Source organism: Lagopus muta, chromosome 7 (assembly GCF_023343835.1).
Source record: "Lagopus muta isolate bLagMut1 chromosome 7, bLagMut1 primary, whole genome shotgun sequence".
Taxonomy (NCBI): Eukaryota; Metazoa; Chordata; class Aves; order Galliformes; family Phasianidae; genus Lagopus; species Lagopus muta.
The window spans coordinates 32,934,174-32,953,551 of NC_064439.1; the positions used below are offsets into that span (position 1 = coordinate 32,934,174).

The following is a 19,378-nucleotide window of genomic DNA, read 5'->3' on the forward strand; positions in this document are numbered from 1 at the left end:
CTGAATGAAATTTTACTGATTAATTTTTACTAATTTTCTTTCTTCCCTACTCTCTCAGCACCCATTTCTGTGTTCTGGTGGCATTCTAACTGGACCTTGCTTTGGAGCGAATGCTTGGTAGAATTTTACAAGAGAGAATGTCAAGAGATGAATTGACATACTCGTTTTGGAATATTTTATTTACAAGTCATAAAGCTTCAAAATTAATATGTGTGCTAAATTTTCTGTTTTGGTCTGCATGGTGATCATCCAAATATTTTCATTTCTGGGGGTAGAATTTGCAGGAACATACTAATGTAGCTCGCAAGGAAATTATCGTGTTTTATCAGTAGAAATCTTGTACTGACCATTGTGAGATGCAGAGGTGCAAAGGCTCAGGCCTGATGTTAGGATTATATTCATGCTCTCTCAGATGAACTGTACCAGTTCTTTAACCAATATATAGTAAGGGGAGTGTGAGCCATCTGTTTCTTGAAAACTTTCTGTCCTCTTGATTTGTGCAGGAGAGGAAAATGCTGGACTGGCTTATCTGTGCCTGCTTGTCTAGAATTGTCTTTTCCCATCAGCGGCTGACAGTGTAAGACTTGTTTTAGTCTCTGTAGCCCATGACAGTTTTCTTTCCTTTTCTCCTAGGCCTGTCCCAGGTTCTCTGTCTTCACTATTGCATCTGCACAACCGACAAAGACAGCCTATGCCAGCCTCTATGCCTGGCACCCTGCCCAACCCTACTATGCCCGGATCTTCTGCTGTACTCATGCCTGTAAGTTTTGTTGGCTTTTTATTATTACTATTAGTGGTTATGGCAGTGTTTGTTTTCATTTTCTTTCAGCCTATGAAGAGGTGAAAGTGTCGAATTGTCAATAAATAAATAAATAAATAAAAAATCAGAGTGTAATGAGCTAAATAAGCTGCAGAAGCTGGACCATTTTCTGTGCTTTGTCTTGCACAAGAGCATTTCTTATGCAGTTAATGGAATGTTAATTAGTGTGAGAGCGATTAGAAACAGTTTACATGATACTACAGTTTCTGGTTCTCACACTTGGTCGTGTTTGTGAGATCAGTATGTCTGTGCTGAACAAAAAGATTTTACTAAAGTCAGACAAAACTGGAAAAGTTGTGTGCATGGGTTATGCTAACAAACTCAGAAGTAATCCTTTTCAGGAGTGGTAACCTACCCTCAATTTTAACAGCCCTTTCAGGGCTGTTAATCCTACCCCTTATTTGGGTAGATAAGGGATGAAAATGAGTAAAGAGGCCTAGGGAAGAGAGGCATGTGTGAGAAGTTTCTGCTTCATCACACAATGTTCAGTTTAGAGGGCAACCTGAAAGTAAGCAGATATGAGTGAGAGGCAAGTGCTGCTTGTTCTGGCACTTCTGAGGCAAGGGGGACATTCTGAGGGTAAGAAGATTCAGGTTGGCTGCTATGTAAGCAGTAGTTAATAAGCTGTAAATTATTAACTTACCAATAACATTCTTCTGGAGCATCGACCAGGAAGTTCAGCCCAAAAGTGTAAGAAATACCACTGTAGACAGTTCTGATTTTTAGGGTTTTTTTGGGCATAACTGCTGATGAACCTGAAATGGAGCAAAAATCCCAATTTAGGGTAAGTTCAGGACATTGGGTTACTGCTGGGAAGCTCTTTGAGCTGCTGTACTTGCACAAAAACAGGTGAGAACCTCTCAGACATGATTCCTCCTGTCCACAGCCTTCCAAAGGGAATTTGGACAAGGTCACTGTGGGGACTGCTTCTGTCTTGCAGACAGTGTTGTGACCTACTGTAGAGCCGGTGGGAATTGGGTACTGGTGTTTATCCTGCAGGTGACCAGCACCCATTTGTGCTGAGGTCATGGACAATGGGAGTCACTACCTGATCATGGTGCACAAAAAGTAGCTCCCCTATCTGGAATAGCTCAGGAAGCTCCACGAACTGCTTTCTTCCATGAGCTGACGATTCAAAGATTGGGCCGAGTTGAGGCAGGATGATGCAGCACCTGCCTGAAAGCAGCACCGTAACCCTACTTGTCACCTTGACCCTTCTGGGTGAAGACCAGTTGTGTAACAGCAGTATTTTGAGGGATAGCACTATAGGAAATTATTTTATCCAGACCTTACTGACATTAGGTTTCAATTGAAAACTGTGTCCCTCACTCAAATGGTGAATTTAACTTGCAGAAAGTGCTCTGCATAGCCAGAAGGAGTTCTGCTTTGTTTTTTTGCTGCGTCAGCAGTACATGAAAGCTTCCCGTACAAGACATATGGAAAAGTCCTCTCAGCTGGTCAATCTGAGTGGAGGAAAATGAGCCAATTCATTTTCCATATACTCAAGATTGTAGATTTTTATTTATGTTTTTAACAGGCTAAGTTGCACTGCATTGACAGGAGAAGCCACAGCTTTATACAGTGATGCTTTTAAAACCACTTAACTCCAAGTGTTGTTATACTGAAAGGAAGAAAATCATTACAAAAAAGCACAAACCTGGGGTGTCTGCTACATTTGTTTAGTAAAGAATCCTTTTCCTTATAATTGGCTATGAGTTGTCAGGGCCGACTCTGATGAAACACACGCCTGAGTGCATACACACATGCAATTCACGACACAGATTGTTATTTTTCCAGTCTTGACTTGAAGAAATAAAGCTGAGTCCATTTAAGTAGAAACCGGGCATAAATTCTTGCAAATGTCTGTAGACACTTTGAAACCTTTCTTTTTTTCTGTTTCTTTTAAAAGATGGAGCGACAAATGTCAATGAACTCCAACATCATGGGAATGCAGGGGCCAAACCTCAACAACCCTTGTGCTTCACCTCAAGTCCCCCCAATGCATTCAGAAGCCAAAATGGTAAAATGGAAAATTTTTTGAAATTATTTTGTTTTCTTATACTCCTCCTGCACGCTGGCTACCCAGACAGTGGGGGATGTAGCCAGACACTGCTTACTTCATTCTTAGTCATACGTTACACTCTTTTTAATACGCTGCAGTAAATTGCCTTTGTGTCAGTTTAGTATATGAACTTTCAAGATGTTACCAGTCCTAGCTGAACTCTCAGTGAGACAACTGAATTACAGAGTGGGCTCTCTGATCTGAACCGTGCTAAATGGGATTTTTGGTGCAGATTAGTGGAATTTAAGCGAGTGATCTGGCTGGTTCTCTGGTGGTGTCTGTACTCCAAGACTTAGCTTGAAGAAAATTCCCAGTCAGTGGTGATGTAAAAGGTGTCTGATGTGGAGAGTAGAATGTATGTAGTCCTTGTTTATTTCCAGATTAGCACATAGTGTGTCAATGTAATACTAGAGTTAGAAGAACACACCAAATGACATATGTAAAAACACAGTATTCTCTTTTGCTTAATTGCAACAAAGGTGTTCCCATCAGAAAGAATGACCAGAATTCAGACTAAAGTAACTTAGTGATGGGATCTAAATGTCACAGTGTTTTTCAGAATGCATATACTGAGGTCAAGGCTTCTCAGATGTATGCAGAGATATAGAATTAATGTAGGTAAACTAAGCTACAAGTGGCAAGTGTTCTTCATTTTTATATGCACTTTCATTGAGGAATTTGGCACTGATAACCTGGGACTTAGTGTTGAAACGCCTAGGCTTTTCTAGTTTCGGAGCTGCAATTTACTGGCTAGTAGAAACACGAGGACAGAGGTTTGCAGTTTAACTCTGTAGAGTTTTTATCCTCTCAAGATATCTCATTGTAGTGGAAAATAAGAGTGATTTCACTGAACTTCTTTCAGTGGCGTTGTGCCAAGGTAAAATTGTCATAAGTGAGAGAATGAAATCAAGCTGACAAAGATTAAGCAACCACATGTTTTTATATATTTCTACTTTGAATGTTTGGTACAGCTTTTAATGTTGTCATCTATCCTGAGGCAAAGAAAAATATCTTCTTGTCTCTAGGCATGGTGCATGCATGAGACTCTTGGTTAAAAGCAGCAAAATATACAATCTCTGTTTTCTTAGATCAGATAGGTCACGCCTTCACCTCGCTGTTGGTCTGGGTTAGGCTGTTAACCCAACCTCTGTTAACACCCCGTCTAAAACCACACTCCATAAACATGCAGCCAGTTGGCCAGCAGAGCAGCAATGGCCAAAAACTCTGGCTGTCCCGTCCAAGGAAAACCTGTGGTCAAGAGTTCTCTCTGCGCTGTACCACACAGTGACGGTGACATGCCAAATGGCAACAGCATCTGCAGCAGAGCTTGTTAAAAACTTTTTGGAATAGGCAAGTGTTTTTTCAACTCAAGCAAAGCTGAGCCAAGCTAAATACTCCTTGGCTGAATAAATCCCAAACTGGCATCTGTTTTGGGACTAAAGTTTCTGTAGTTTACTCCCCCCATCTCACACCCCCTGCCTTTTCTTTACTGGAAATGTGCGGCTACTTAAGAACAAGATTAAATTAGTGGTGTGTATGGTGAAAATTCTGCACTTTAATATTTGAAACTGTATATTAATGCAAATTATCTTTTTAATCTGAATAAATAGGTTTTGTCCCTAAACCTAACATATAATCGTACGGCTCTTTCGGATAGAAATTGCCATCAGTTCCGAAATACTGTGTAGTGAGCACAGAGCACATTCACTTCCAGTGGGTTTTCTACCACTATTCCAGAGATGGAAAAAATCCACACACATTAACTCTTTAAAGTAAGAGGCATAATTCAGAGCTCCAGGATCATTCTTCTTCTCTAGTGTGGTTTTGTTGTTGGTTGCTGGTTTTTTTTTTTTTTGATTGGTTGATTTTTTTAGTAGTCTATATTTTATTTTTACACTTTGTTTTAATGTGAGCACACCTACAATGTGTAAAGCTTCCTTTATCCAGTGCTTTGAACAATATGAATCTATCAGCAATATCCTGTATGACCTGAAGGTGAAAAAATATAAAAAATTTAAAATGAAATTATTTCCTATATGTGTACTCATGAATTACAAATTTGAATCATCAGTATTACAGGCATCTTTGCTCTTATTACTAACTATTTCACTTTCACTCAAAGAATAAGAGCTTGCACATTCTGTTTTTTTATTTTATTTTATTTTATTAAAGTGGAAAGTGAGAGTTCTTAGTGCCTTACTGGATTGCATTGTGCATTAGGAAGGAATTTTAAATTTCATTAGGCTCTGCTAGTGCCATTACTGATGGTGAATCCAGTGCTGCATATGTTCTATTTGGCTGGCCACACACGGATCACAGTATGTATGTGCTGAGCACTGAAAGAAGCCATCTATGCTGCTCACAGCTAGTGCCTGTAGTAACTGGAGAACTCTGGGGGAGTGTGAGCCTGATTTATCAGTCATCCAAATCTGTGGCAGAGGGATCAGCATTTTCTTTGTGCTTACATGAAGGAATGCAGGACGGGCTCCTCTGGATGGGAGACCCAGATGTGATACCAAATCCTTCTGTCCTCACGCATGTGGACATGTGTACCTGAGTCATGCAAGCTCTTTTTAGTATGAAGAAGTAATGCTACTTGGTGACTTGTGTAATTTAATTTGCTTCTTTAAAATAAATATGAACAAATAATGTAATTATAGATACCATATGATGCCAGGCTTTCCAGAAACAGCAGATAGATAGCAAAGTCTTTACTCCCTTGATTGGTCTATAATCAGTTTGTAGAAAGAAGTGGAAGTAAGCCTGTTAGAGACATACATATATGGACAGATACACACATATATGTGTTGCATTCATTTTATGTTTCTATAATAAGCAATTTGTTTATTAATTTGTGTTACCTGGCATATAGAAAGTCATAGGGCTGCCACCAAAGAAGCTCATTTACTGTTCTCATGTTTATTCTGGTGAATGTTACTTTAGGTATTAAAATATTGTAGATGACATTCCAGAACTAATTTAATTTATCATAACAATCTCAGTTTCTCTCAGTGTGCCTCTCAATTAAGTTATCACCTAATGCTTTAAAACTGTCCTGATAAATGAGTGAGTGAACATTTAAGTCAGTACAACTTAGACTGACAGTGGAGAGGATAAGACCTTTATGCTGCCCACCAAGGACAACCATTGATTTTGTGTTAAGATATATTGCATTGGAAAGGAGAGGAAACATATAGCTATAAGTGTACATGGTAAAAATATGCAGAATAGTACATGTAGCATATTAACATGTGGTTCGGTAGGCTGAGGATTTTAGGAACTCAGAGTTGTTGGCTGTGCCTTTCCTTTAATATATTGCTTACAGTTTGGTTTGCAGTTTCAGAGTATCCAAGGTTTTATAACTGGGAAGTGCAATACCATGTGGGTTACCTGAGTGAAAGATAAACAGCGTACACGAGACCACTGGAAAGCAATGTGACCACAGTTCTTTTCAGTAGAGCCGATACCTCTCCATCTGAACATTGTAAGGCATGGGTCTTTAGCTATAGAGATTTATGAGCTCTGAAAGGAAACATAAGAGGCGGGCTGGCAATGAAAATAATCTGACTTTATAATACAGTTTTTGGTTTGACCTGTTCACTTTTTCATTTTCCCCCTCCCTCTGCCCCTGGCCAGATACATAGTTTTATAAAATTTGAATAAAATGTAATATGTGTACTTTGGCTGTGCCTGCCTTCCTAATAGAATCCACGCAGTTCTTGTGAAGAAAAGTTCTTTTCATATCAGAAGTTGCATAGACTGGCGTTTTTACCTTGTACACATTTCTAGTTTGAGCAGTAATGATAAGGAAATTAACTTGAAAGTGTCTATCAGTTGTAAGAGGAAAAACATAAAAGAAAAATAATGAACCAGTAATGAGCATGCTCATAATTAGACTGGTAACATGTTCATATTAATTGAACCTTCTAATCTGCCTAAGAATGTTGAGAAACTCTGAGGGAAGAGAAGGAGGCAAAAGGTAGAAGAAACAACAGTTAGCCATTTGTCATCAGAGCTACAATTTATTCAATTTAAGGTGACTTAAGGGTCCAGGTCCCAGGTGGTGGCTGTGAAAATCCCAGTCCATCCCTTGGAAAGGCAGACCTGGCTCAGGTGCCTTTGATATTTTAGAAATAACTTCTGTTTCTATGCTTGTGAGCTGTGGTGGTGCAAGGGGAGAACATCAGGGTATGCTCTTATGCCCTGCCCCTGATGATGCTCAGCTGAGCCATTTCTGCTGGTGTACAGGGAAATAAAAATTCTGTTTCAGTTCCAGTGACATCTTGGGACAGCTCATGAGACTATTTGGGAAGGAAATTTTGGCTGGTTTCAAACAGTGGGGCCAGGTCTATGAGGTTTTGATGCTGATTTCAGGCTGGAGGCTGGTGCAGAGATCCAGGGCCACTGAGGTTCAGCTGTTGATATTTCAACAGGAAGTACTGGCTGGAAGTATTTAGTTATCTCTAATAAATGGCTTGAAGTCTGTGTTTTCATATCAAGCTGAGTGGGAAAGGAAATGCTGAAACTGAGCAAAACACACTGCTTTTGGGCTAGTTTTCCTAGCATGGGTTCTGAATCACTAAGCAGAAAGAAAAATGTCATTTCTCCATAGAGCTCTCAGCAGCAATTTCTCATGTTGTTCTCAACAGAGCAACAAAAACTGTATGAGGGAAGAAATGCAAAAGAAAGTCTTCCAATTAAAAATAAATAAACAAATAAAAAGAAAAAAAAGTTGTCAGAATTTCCTCTGTCAGTAACTGAGAAATGTTTTCATGAAAGAAGAGATAGTTAAACTGTTGACAAAACTCACTGTTCTGAAACTGTATCTCCTATTACATTGGCACTTATGTTTGTAAGTCGCCAAAGCCAAGCTTTCAGCATGCTCCTGATCTACACTTCAAATCCTCCCTGGGCAGTAGCTTTGCCTGCAGACAGTATGCCTTGCTGTGGATTAAGGTATTAACGTTATGGGTGAAGCTATTCATATTTTGTTTTGTTTACTGAAACAGGACCTCGTAGCCGTCATGCCTAAATGCAGGATTATGAACTAGACTCAGTAGAAACTAATTCTTCTTAAGCTGTCAGTGGCTCAGTAAGTGAAATAGAGAAGAGAGCTGATTCAGTTGCTCATAGCTGCTGTGGATACGTGTTGAATATTTGATCTCGCTTCCACTGAGTGCAAATGAATCGCGCAAGTTGTAACAATTCCTTGCATTTTTCTTTCTTTGTGTCACTGTATCCTGCAGTGATCTTATCGGTGCTATTTCCCTAGAAGAACTTAGATTTTTGTTATTTTGTTTGCCTTTATTCAGCTGGGTGTTTGAATGATCTCTCTCCCCCACCCAGACGCCCTCACCAACTGTCCACCCTTTCTCCTTCGTCCCGTTCCTCCACCACCCTCTCTTTTCTCCTAGGATTTACCATCTTCGTACATTTGTTTCTCTTTTCTCCCTTTCCCTCCGGTGTCCACCCTGATTTTGTAACCATAGCAATAAACGAAATACAATCCTAATGTTTGCTTGCCGTAGCTATCGGCTACCCCACACATGAACTGCTGGGTCTGGTTCTTGTGTGTTTGTTGTAAGGTTTTGAAACTTAAGTCTGATGCGTCTGTATAAGTGAGGGTGACTTGTTTGGTGCTGAGCTCCCTTCCAGAAAAGATTTTGTTTGCGTAAACTTGAATGTAAGTGGGAGCTGGTACAAATTAAAAGCAAATCGTTATGATACTGAGACCAGAAAAAAAGGAAATTATAAAAATAAAAACCGGATTGTGTTACAGGGAAGTTCTGCTTCACAAAGATAGATTTCAGCCTTTTGCTTGGAATTTGTACAGCTTTCACTCTCCAAGCTTTATTCAAGAGCCACAAATAGTGGAAGTTGTTTTACACTTTGAGCTGCCATGCCTTCAGTCTCGTGTCTGCTTGGGATGTGCATGTGCACCTCATTACAAGCAAATGGGCTGGAGGGTGAGGGGCTGGTGTTAGAGCCTTTACCAAGAGGGACACGAGAGCTAGAAGCAAAATCTCATGGCAGTAAATCTCTTCTTCATGGACAGGCTTAAAAGGCATTTTCAAAAAACTGTGCAGTAGCTAATGAAGGAGTTTGTTAATTATGATAGCATTCCTGAGAGATAAATAATTGTAGTCTGTTGAAGAACTGAAAGAGAAAAGTGAATTGACTTGCTTGAGGCTATGCAATCTGTCAGTGGAAGAATGGAAACAAATATAGAAGAATTTCTGTCTGCTGCTTCCAGAAAATGCAGCCTCTGTCTGAATTTATGTACGTAAAATTAGTGTAAGTTAATATTCATTATTAATCCTTCCGTATTAATGTGGTTATTGAAATGCAGAGGACTTAGAGGAGGTGCATACTCATATTTAAGACTAAAATCCACATAGCTACGATGGTTTATGTTTGAATCTAATGCCTCTGAAATTTCCTGAACTTTGCTGATGAGATTCTGGCTCAGAATGACAAAAATTAACTGATCTTCCGAGACTTCTGTCATCCGAGATGATGGAAGCCTTGTGAGATCAGCTTCCCTGGCACTGTGGCTTTCACTGAAGTCTCAGGAGAGCATTTACTTTCGCATAATGTCAACCATATCCAAACCAAGACTGGCGGATACCCCTGTAGAGCTCGTTCGAAGATCACAGGCATATTTGAAATGCTGCTACAAGCTGTGTTCAGCCTGAGGAAATGCTCGCAGCATTTGTTGTTTCTTCTGTCAAATGTGGCCAGTGACACTTTTCAGCGGCGGGAGGGTTATATACTGTCTTCCAGATGTTCATTAGTACAACTTTTCTGATTTACGTCTGGAGAGTTATCAAGGAGGTGATTTAAAAAGTGGGGCAGACCGGGTCTCCCACCCTGGAATCACTTAGGCTGCAAACTTTGCTCTGCTTGTGGTTTTTGCTAGCAAATTTCTGGCCAGTAACATTTATCTGAGATTTTAGAGCATGAAAAGCCATGAATAATCTTCCCAAATGTGCTCTGTACCGTATGGGAGTGTAGTGTGGCTGGTCATGTTCTCTCTGAGGTTTGTATTCTGCTTATACTACAAGTCCTGCATAGCTTACCTATGGGGCCAGATTATCTTTACTCCAGATATTTTGCTCATGTGCTGAGAACTCTTTGCAGTCTCTCTGGCAGCGTGGCTACCTCCACATTACTCTGCTTCAGATAATTTACTGCATTTGTGTGACTTACATGACAAAAAAGACAGAAAGCAAAGTACTTGATGTAACTGAAATAATTTCTGATGAATATTGCAGAGGCATGGGAACATGGACTTTGACCAGCTAAAGGTGAACTTCAAAGATTTGATTAAACGGCTATCAGTCTTTCAGAAATAGACCTCAGTTTATGCAAAACCTCCTTCCCTTAGTCATGGGTGTGCTATTTTTTCTCCTATTTAACACACTGAGGACACATTGATACCTACTAATTACTGTATTGAAAGACAGACCCAAAATCTTATTTTTTTATGGTATCAAATTATTCATTTAGTAGCAATATTACTACAGAAGGACTTTGATTCAGGGTAGTTACTTCCATGAGCGTGCATTTTCATTTATGAAATCTTGGCTTTAAATAATGTTCTTACCAAAAAAAAAAAAAAAAAAAAAAGCCACCTCTACTAGCCACTATTTCTCAGTGTAGCAGAAATCATTAAAAACAACTAATCACCTTTACCCTACAGCTCAACTTCCTCTCTACTCTCTTCTCCTCTGCAGTTTAATATTCCAGAAGAAGTGTTCAGAAAGGAAACAAGGTCCATAAGCAGTTTAAAATAGAATTTCACATTCTTCTAATTTTAAAAATCAGAGGCAATGATTTTGGGATAGTTGAAAAATGCTTCTAAAATTTGGTCCTGATTCTCAATGGCTGTAAACCTGTGTAAATTCAATGACTTCATAGAAACTCATTTTTCCATCACCTGGAGATCCAGTTTACATTTCTCAATTTTAGAATCTTTCTTTAGGTGGGCTCTGGACCTTCCAGAGTTTGATACTGCCAGATAAGTGTTTCTTTTGGTTTTAAGGTAATTCTTTTGTTTTGGATACAGTATATATTTGACTCTTGTTTTTAGCACACTTGTATTTGCATGCTTCCAGCTTCTTATGGGAACTTCTATAATCTTCCAGCTTTGCTTCCTACAAGCATTTATTACATAATGTTTAAAGATAAATTACTTTAGTCCCCCAAACAATGTCAGATTATTTTATAATTGATTCATCATACCACACAGTCTCTGGGTGGCTTGACTGTCCTCTGTCAGTCAGTGACAAGTATTGATACCTGTCCCTGGTGACTCATAATGAAAGATTGCCAGATATTTCTTTGAAGCTGATGGATGATTCATGGTATTATATTTAGGCCACATTATTTTGGAATGCTTACATTAGGCTAAAAGCCACCTCTGAGTGTACATGTGCAAACATAGACTACATTTTTATTTTCCCATCTGGAAATACCTGTGAAGCCCAGCGCTGTTTTCAAGTCGCAAGAAATATTGTTATATTTTTATTATGATATTTCAGTTCACACTCATGCTAATATGAAAAGTTTAGTAATGGCATATCCTCAACGCTGCCCTCAAATGCCAAGGTTACACATGAAGTCCAATGGGATCTTGCAAATGTTTAAACTTTTATTAAAGCCCAAAGCCCAAAATAGACTTTACTAGACCTGTACAAATTATTTTAAATTATGTAAATATTTTTAATATGTCTGGCTTCTGACAGAACACTACTATGCACCAAAGTATGACATTTGCCTTACTCTGCCAACTTTCACTTTTTTTTCTTCTTCCCAAAATATCTAGCATCATTACTGGGTTTGACTAGAGTCTGCTTTATGTGCTGCTGGTAGTTCAGGAGAAATATATGCTAAGTGAATGGACTGTGTTCCATGACTGTTAACAGAGGCTTTTTAGGATAAGCTTAAGCATGAACTTTAGTTTGGCTGCCAACACCGCAGCCAGAAGACACCCAAGATAAGGTGGGGGGTGAAATCTTGATCTGTTTTTGATCTGATGGACATGTACAGCTGCTCTAAGGCTGGTGCTGGTGTTCAGGCTGTGTGTGTGTGTTGGAGAAAGCCATTTATCTGTGTGGGTTGTTTTTTTGTGTGTGGCAGATACTGCTCCAACTTCATTGCTAAAGTGAATATTCTTTTGGGATCCCTCTTAAATGAAATAAATCCCACCAAAGCATTCATATCGGGATGTGTATGAAATCTGGTCTGCCTGGGAACTCAATTTAAACAAGAAGCAGTAGGAGGAGGAGCAGGAGCATTAGTGCTAACAATCTGAGGAGCTGTCAAATGTCAGCAGGTGTGCCTGTTTGTGCATACATGCATGTATGTAACTTTATTCTTTTCTCTGTGTTTTTTTCCTTCTTTATTCCATGCATGTCTACTGGACAGGTAAAATTTTATCTACGCCTATGTGACTAACTTTGCTTATCTCTTTCTTTGTGCACGTCCTTATCTGTCATTAAAAAAAATTTCTCCTGAAATACTTTAGAATGTTGAAGAACAATAAAGAACTGAAAATTCACATATATTACCCAGAAATCGTTTAAAAACACTTACTGGGGATGACTACCATTTCCACAAACGATGGGAAATGTGTTCTGCCACATCAGTTTGCAGAGAGTTGTCAGTCTCCTAAACGATGTTAGTGGTGGATTAGTTTGATTGGAAACTTGATCAGAAACTTGATCAAGCGATGTTTGAATTAGCCGAATGAAGAAATCCCAGAGGTAATCTAGGGTTTATGCTAGAATTTGTATATAGCTACATTGCTGTCTGAGAATTGAAATAGGAATGAATTTCTCTAGGTGAATTTGTGGTTACTGGGATTGTCCAAGGAAATCCAAATCCTTCATTTCAGAAAACAAGGTAGCTTGATCCAATTTTAAAGGATTTAGAAAGTAAATACTTCAATTTCTACTACACTTAAAATTCAAGATGTTATGCTAGACATCATAAAACTGGTAAATATGAGGGTAGCTCAGTACTGCCCACAGAAATCCCAGTAAAGCTGCTTTGACTTGCAGTACTTGCCTTGCATGTACTCCTCTCTCAGACCAACCCCAGGGCTTCTGACCACCCCAAACTGGGCAATAACCACTGGATGAATTCACTGCTCCTTACTTTAGTAGTCCACTTTTTGGATTGTCCCTTGTACAAAGAAAACAACAGACACCAGAAATACGTATTTCACTGGTGTGAGTGAGATTTTTATGGTCTCAAGCAGAAGTGAAACTCTCTTGAGCTTGATGTGTAACAGTAAGCAGCCAGAATGGCATCCTGGATATCTTTAACCGTGAGTGGTGTAGGTTGTGCTGACCTGAGATGTCTTGCTTTCAGAAACACGCTGTGCCAGCCGTAACAGTAGGGGAGAAATCATGATGCTCACACAGCTGAGAAGTGGCATTTGCCGGACTGATACTATCTCTGTTCTTTGTTTCTTGGTGGAATATTTTCATCAAATGTGGTGAACTGATACCAACAGTGTTGCATCCAGGCTCAGTAAACCCAAAGCCAGTGCTGAGCAGCTGTGGTCCAGAGTGGGGAGAGAGAGAGCATCCTTGAGACTCTTTGCTCTTCATTTACACACCCAGCAGATACTGTCAGCATGGTATCAGTGAATGCTGTACCTGCCCACTCAATCTCACGTGCCATGTGATCTCCTGTAATAAATTATGCACTTAAAGGAGCAATAACAATGGCTGAGATTCTTGCAACGAGGAGAATCACATTACCAGAAGTACCAAAAAGGCTGATTAAAATTAAATTGTAGCAGACAGCAGTTGTGTTACAAAGGAAAGCTCTATTACAGCCAACTCACTTTCTTTGCTAACCTCTGACTTATTTATTTCTCCTGCATGCTGCAGTCTGCATGCTTTTTCTGGTTGTAATGAGCATTAATTGATTAGCTGGATCTATGAAGAGCTTGAGCACTCGTAAGTACCATCCCAGTGGGTACACAACTGAATAGTTTATGAGGTAATTAGTATTTTAATGCCTTTTCTAATGAGCCTTTTCAGTAATGAAATCTCATGAGAACATTATCAGTTCATATATATTTCTTCAGACACAACAGAAGGTAAGCTAATGGTATTAAGAGATTTTAAAGCTAGTTTATAAAATGTTTTTCAGTGACTTATTTTTGAATACATGCCTTGGTTCATTTTGCTTTATTAAAAAAAAAAAGCCATCTTAATTTTTCCTGCTGCTCTGTCTTTTGCACTCCTCCATCCTGACAAAATTCTTACAATATACTGCAATTTCAAATAATTGGGATAATTTCTCGGGCTGCTACCCGATCTCCTCCGCTCAGCTGTAAGTAAATAATACCGTACTGTCTGAGCATGTTGTTTCAGATGTGTTCTCATCCTGGAAAAACAAACAACTCTGTGCCTGGCTGCGCAGCGCCTAGGATTTATGACTCTGTCAAGTTTGAGAGAATGACCAACCTCTACAAAGATTTTCAATGTCAAGTTGAGCCTGGAAAGCAGCACTGAGCTTGCAGTCCTACAGGCAATCTTACTTGACCTCCTTCTTCAGGTTCATTGGATGGACTTTACTCACAGTTTGGAGGACAAGTGCTTTGCATTGCATTTTCTTTCTCTGGTATTTGAAATAACAGGAAGAGCTGGGAAGAGTTTTTTAGTGTGTGAATTATTTTGTAGTTGTAGTTGTAGTGTGGCTTATTTTGTAGTTGGTCCTGGAGACTTAATTTTTACTTTCTGGAGATCACGAGGCATCAACAGCTTTTCATGTTCTCATGTATTAGGGCTTACTTCATCCATGTGGGAAGTGCAGTCTTGTCCTGAGTGGGGCTGTTGCAGCAATTTAATAGCAATGCTGTGAAACAGCCTAGGCCAAAGGATGAAGCATGTATATTTTGGAAACCTGTTTCACAAATTCAAATTAGTTTTACTTAGTTTAAATGGTATACGCCTTAAAATACTTTGGAAAATTAATTTGGAGGTACAGATGTACAAATCCTATTTAACTCTAGGAACTGTAGCAGTAAAGCTCTAAGAAATTCGCTTGTATGGATCTTATTATATAATGCAAGATGTAATGGGCCTAATTCACCCTTTGGGTATCTTTAATGGTGTCAGCACAGCTTTGCAAGGGATGGATTTGGCCAGGGGACATCAACACTATAAAACCTTACTGTCTTCCACTGGTATTTCTCCAAAGCTTTACTGAGCCATTCACTGTGATATATTAACTCCTAGTACTTTTTGATGACTCTGACTTAGTAGTAGTATGCATATTGTTTTGTCAAATGAATACATACTGCCCGACTTTCAGTTAGGGTAGCTGTAAGAGCCCCACCTTTTCCAACATATAGAAGTGCTGTCATTTGACTACATATATTTGATCTTTTAATACCATGAAGAATTAGCAACACTTAGGAAATGAAGAACGCCCAAGGCTGATCACTGCTTTCCACATCTCTTGCCATCTCCACACCCTTTTGCAACATGAGCCTGGAGGGCCTGACAGCTCAGGAGAGGTCCAGAACTCCTCTGTTAGCCCAAGGCAGCACCCACAGTGCATGGTGCTCACCCATATGACATGGAGGAGCCCTCTTGCTCATGCACAGTCAGACGTGCTGTTGGGATGGAAGCTAAGCAGCCTCACCTCTTCTTCTGCTGAGATGTGGTGGCCTGTTACATCCACTGAATATACAAAATAGATCAGTTTTGACTGCATTGCCCTCAGGGGTCAGCCAGCCACCCCTGCTGCTCTGCGACCCTTGGCAGGGTCAGCTGATCAAGGTCCGGGTCTCTACAGCACCAAGAGAAGGAAGTTTGAGGGAGAAAGTGCACATCAGGTTACCAGCCCATGAGCAGAAGAAATGTATCCGCAGAGAAATATTTTGGTTTCCATTCTGGAAAGTTCATAGAGGGTGTTTCTGCTCTGTATTCAGAAGCTTCCTTAGGAGAAAAATGACCTGTAAGTTGTCTGAGCATAAGAGCTGTGAGCTGTTTTCCTCTGATGGCCTTTGAACTCTGCTAAAGCCATCTTCAAGCATTAATGGAGCACGGTCAGGGTTAAATTGAGGGAGGTGTAAACCAATTGTCAGATCTTGCTTTTGATTTTGTTAATACTTTTTAAAAATCGAAGTAGGCTGGAATTGTTTTGCTTGCTTTTTCAGAGACTGTGCTTTTGTTTGGTCCTTTCTGAGTCATCACCTGTCTTTGCCAAGACTTTACTGCATGTAGGAAAAGATATACTAGTGATGCACCATGGAATGCACAAAGCTTTTGTGTCAATTGCACTGACCTTATGATCCTTCCAGCTTCATTTTTTCCCCATATCTGCTCCTGAGCAGGTCTGCATCCATCTCTGTTCTGAGAGTGTGGAAGCACCAAGCCTAGGCACTTTATTGGCATAAAAGCTCAGCACGCTACTTCAGATACATTTAGATTCATCTTTTTACCTTTCATTAAGGTACATAATAATATGTAGTATGTATAAATATATATATAATCTCTTCAGTGATTGCCATAAAAATAGGGGAGGGAGAAGTACACACTGAAGAAATGTCTTGCTTCTATGAGGAATACGTGAAAGAGCAAAAGGTGCTAAGAGAAAAGAAAGTTTGGCACTTTCTATTTCCTTCTCTTTGTGTGTGCCATGAGGTCATGATTAATGGTTTCTGTGATGTTCAGAGGGCAGGAATCAAGTCTATGTCCAATTCAGGAAGACCTCTGAATTGGCTGGACCCAGGGGAACCTGCAGCTCAGGTCTGGAAGGACCCGTGATGTCATTTTGTGTGGCCAGGGGGAACACAGCTATTGCTTTTTTAGGCTTTATTCTTGGATAGTATTAAGGTGTGTGAGGATATTTTTTGTTCTCCTAGACATATTTGAAAGATTAATTCTGCTCTGAGCAATGGAAAGATTCCCCTTTCCTTGAGGGAGGCTCTTTAGAACTGGGGGAGTCTTCGTCTCCTGTTGAGGGTTTAAATGCAGCAGTACCACCAGAAAGACTCCAGACTTTGCTGATGCATTTCTTGTGATGCAAACTGAGTTCAAAGAAATGGAAAACTGTAACTTTACTTGAAATTAAATTACTATGAGATGGATAAATTTGCACAGCAGAGAAATATGATATTTTGACATTTATTCATGGCTTTCCCGGGGTGTCTTGGGCTGTATAAACTCACTGCTATTGTGTTAGTGAAATCCTAGATTCCCTGAAGCCATAACTGTGACTGGGATTTAACTTCTTTTGCTTTGAAGAAAGAAGAGAAAAAGTAAATTTATTACACTACCAGTGTAGCTCCCATCAGTTCCACACATAAAGGAAGAAGAAGCAGAATAAATGGTGGACAAAAGCATAATTTCTTTCCAAATGATGTGCATTTTAAGAATATGTTTTTCTATTTTCTATTTCTTGAAGGGGGAGTGGGGCTGAATGCCTTCTTTTTCTTCAGTCCTTTTGTTTTAGTAAAAGAAGATGCTATTGAAAACATGCTAGATAGTCTGTCTGGTGTCCTGGAAGAGGTGTGCAGGAGATATGCTATCTCTTTTTTGCTTTTAAGCTAAATGAATGCATTAAAATGCATGGATAGTTTAAGCAGCGTCTTCTCAGTGTATCTTATTTTCGAGCATGCCACTAAGCTTTAACTCAGAATAATTGTGTGCTGTGTTTATAGTTCAGACTAGATAACATTTAGTTATATTTACCTATTATGCTTGGCTAATAGATGACAGACTGAAATTAAAACACAGGGAACCCAGACAATAAACATCCCAATTCACAGACAGAATATAAGTCTTTGTACTTCTTTATAGTATGATTTCAGCATCTAATTAAGCAGATGCTAAAGTAGTTTGGGGACCCAAGTTTTAAATTAGTACGTTAACTTACTGTGCCATATCAGCATGAGTTTCAGTGCCAAAATTTGAATTTATAGTAAGGAGCAAATATTTGGGATGAAAAATATGACATAAATTAAACTACCTTAAAAAAAAAAGTCAGGAATAAAGTGTTACCAAGCTGAAAATTCAGAAAATGGCTATATATCTTACCACTATTTCAGAGAAGATAGAGCAAAGAGTATGCATGAATTTCATCATTAGTGCTGAATTGTTTTATGGAAATACGTTGCTGTTTTGCATTTGGGCATTATCCTTATTACTAAACTGGAATGTATCCTCTCTTATCCTTATCAGAAATGTTGAAGTCAAGTGCTTGTCCCAGTGAATTTTCGGGCGTGAGGAATAGCTTGTGGCATATAATTTAAATTAGATGAATATGCTAACTGATGTGTAAATGATATAAAAATCAGAAACGTCTTACACATTATGTTTCATTACAGATATCACTGCCTTAATTTGCTAACCGTTTTACTCCCGAGCAAAGAAAAAGATTTCTGGATTTGTAAATGGAGCTGAAACCACTGGTTTCGCAGTATGAGGGCCACCCCGAGCACAATGTTCACATTAATCTTTGCTCCTTATACAGCCTGCTGGAGCTGCCTGCCAGAGCTAATGAGTGCATTCTGACTCCACCGTGTTAGGCTGCTACAAAATACAAAGGCTGGTCACAAATTACAGTTTGTCTGATGGCTTTAGATGTAAGCATTAGAAAAACATTTGCTGAACAGCAATAATTAGTTGGCTATCGAGGGAAGTTTTACAGATTGCTAGGGAGCATTGAGGCAAATGTGGCGTTCTGTGGGAAAAAGCCTGTTGCCTGTCTACTAATTAAGAAAAAGCAAAAAAGATGCTTTAGTAGCATGACTTCTAAAGGTGAGACCAAAACACAGCATTACTACAAAACCCAAATAAGCTTAGTCTTTAGTGCAAGTACTGTAGTGCTTCAGGAATACCATTTTTCCTTAATCAAGCAACAAGAAAGATCTCAGCAAAGAGATGTTCCTGGCTTGGATCATGCTTGCACTTAAACAAGTGGATTCTATTTTAGCTTAAACCTTAACAGTTAAATGAGAAGAAGACTCACAACTGGCGCAGAGGAACTCAGCAAATCACCAGGCAGCCTCAGCTGCTGAGACGCTTTCGTTCTTTAGCAATGAACTCATACCTTGTGCTTTTGTATTCTCGGGGAGAAGAATCCGTAGTTCAGAGAGCTGCTAGAAACAGCATGGTTAAATGAAGCCCAACAGTAAGCAATTCGTGTTACTGAAGCATGTCATTGAAATTTGGCACAAGTGCTGGCTCTGAGCTTGTGCTGTAGACTTGTTTTAAGTGCTTGTCATCCCATAGATACTGCTGCAAATGTTCTGTACTGTTTCTCCTTTCCTGCGCTGTCCGGGAGAGTGAGTAAAATAATAAGTCTCTGCGTTTTCATTTGTTTTACTTTGAGTTTTCTGTGCTTTTGTTTCAGTAGCATGGCTATCAGATGAATGAGGTTGTATCCATGCCAGGATAGATGCAAAACAGCCCATTACTTCATTGTGTGGTTGGTTTGCTTGTTTGTTTTAAAAGTTTGCATGT

At 39.4% G+C, this 19,378-nt stretch overlaps 1 protein-coding gene across 3 annotated transcripts in view; it reads left to right on the forward strand.

The window, feature by feature from the left end:
* Nucleotides 1–19,378, forward strand: part of CREB5 (cAMP responsive element binding protein 5) — a 217,246-nt gene that overhangs the window by 146,230 nt on the left and 51,638 nt on the right. For 2 of the 3 annotated variants that reach the window (XM_048951683.1, XM_048951684.1), the window contains 2 exons: nucleotides 634–760; nucleotides 2,730–2,840. In XM_048951683.1, coding sequence (XP_048807640.1) covers nucleotides 634–760; nucleotides 2,730–2,840 — 238 coding nt within the window. Of the gene's footprint in view, nucleotides 1–612; nucleotides 761–2,729; nucleotides 2,841–19,378 lie in introns of all 3 variants that reach the window. The other variant, XR_007378239.1, reaches the window with a different exon arrangement.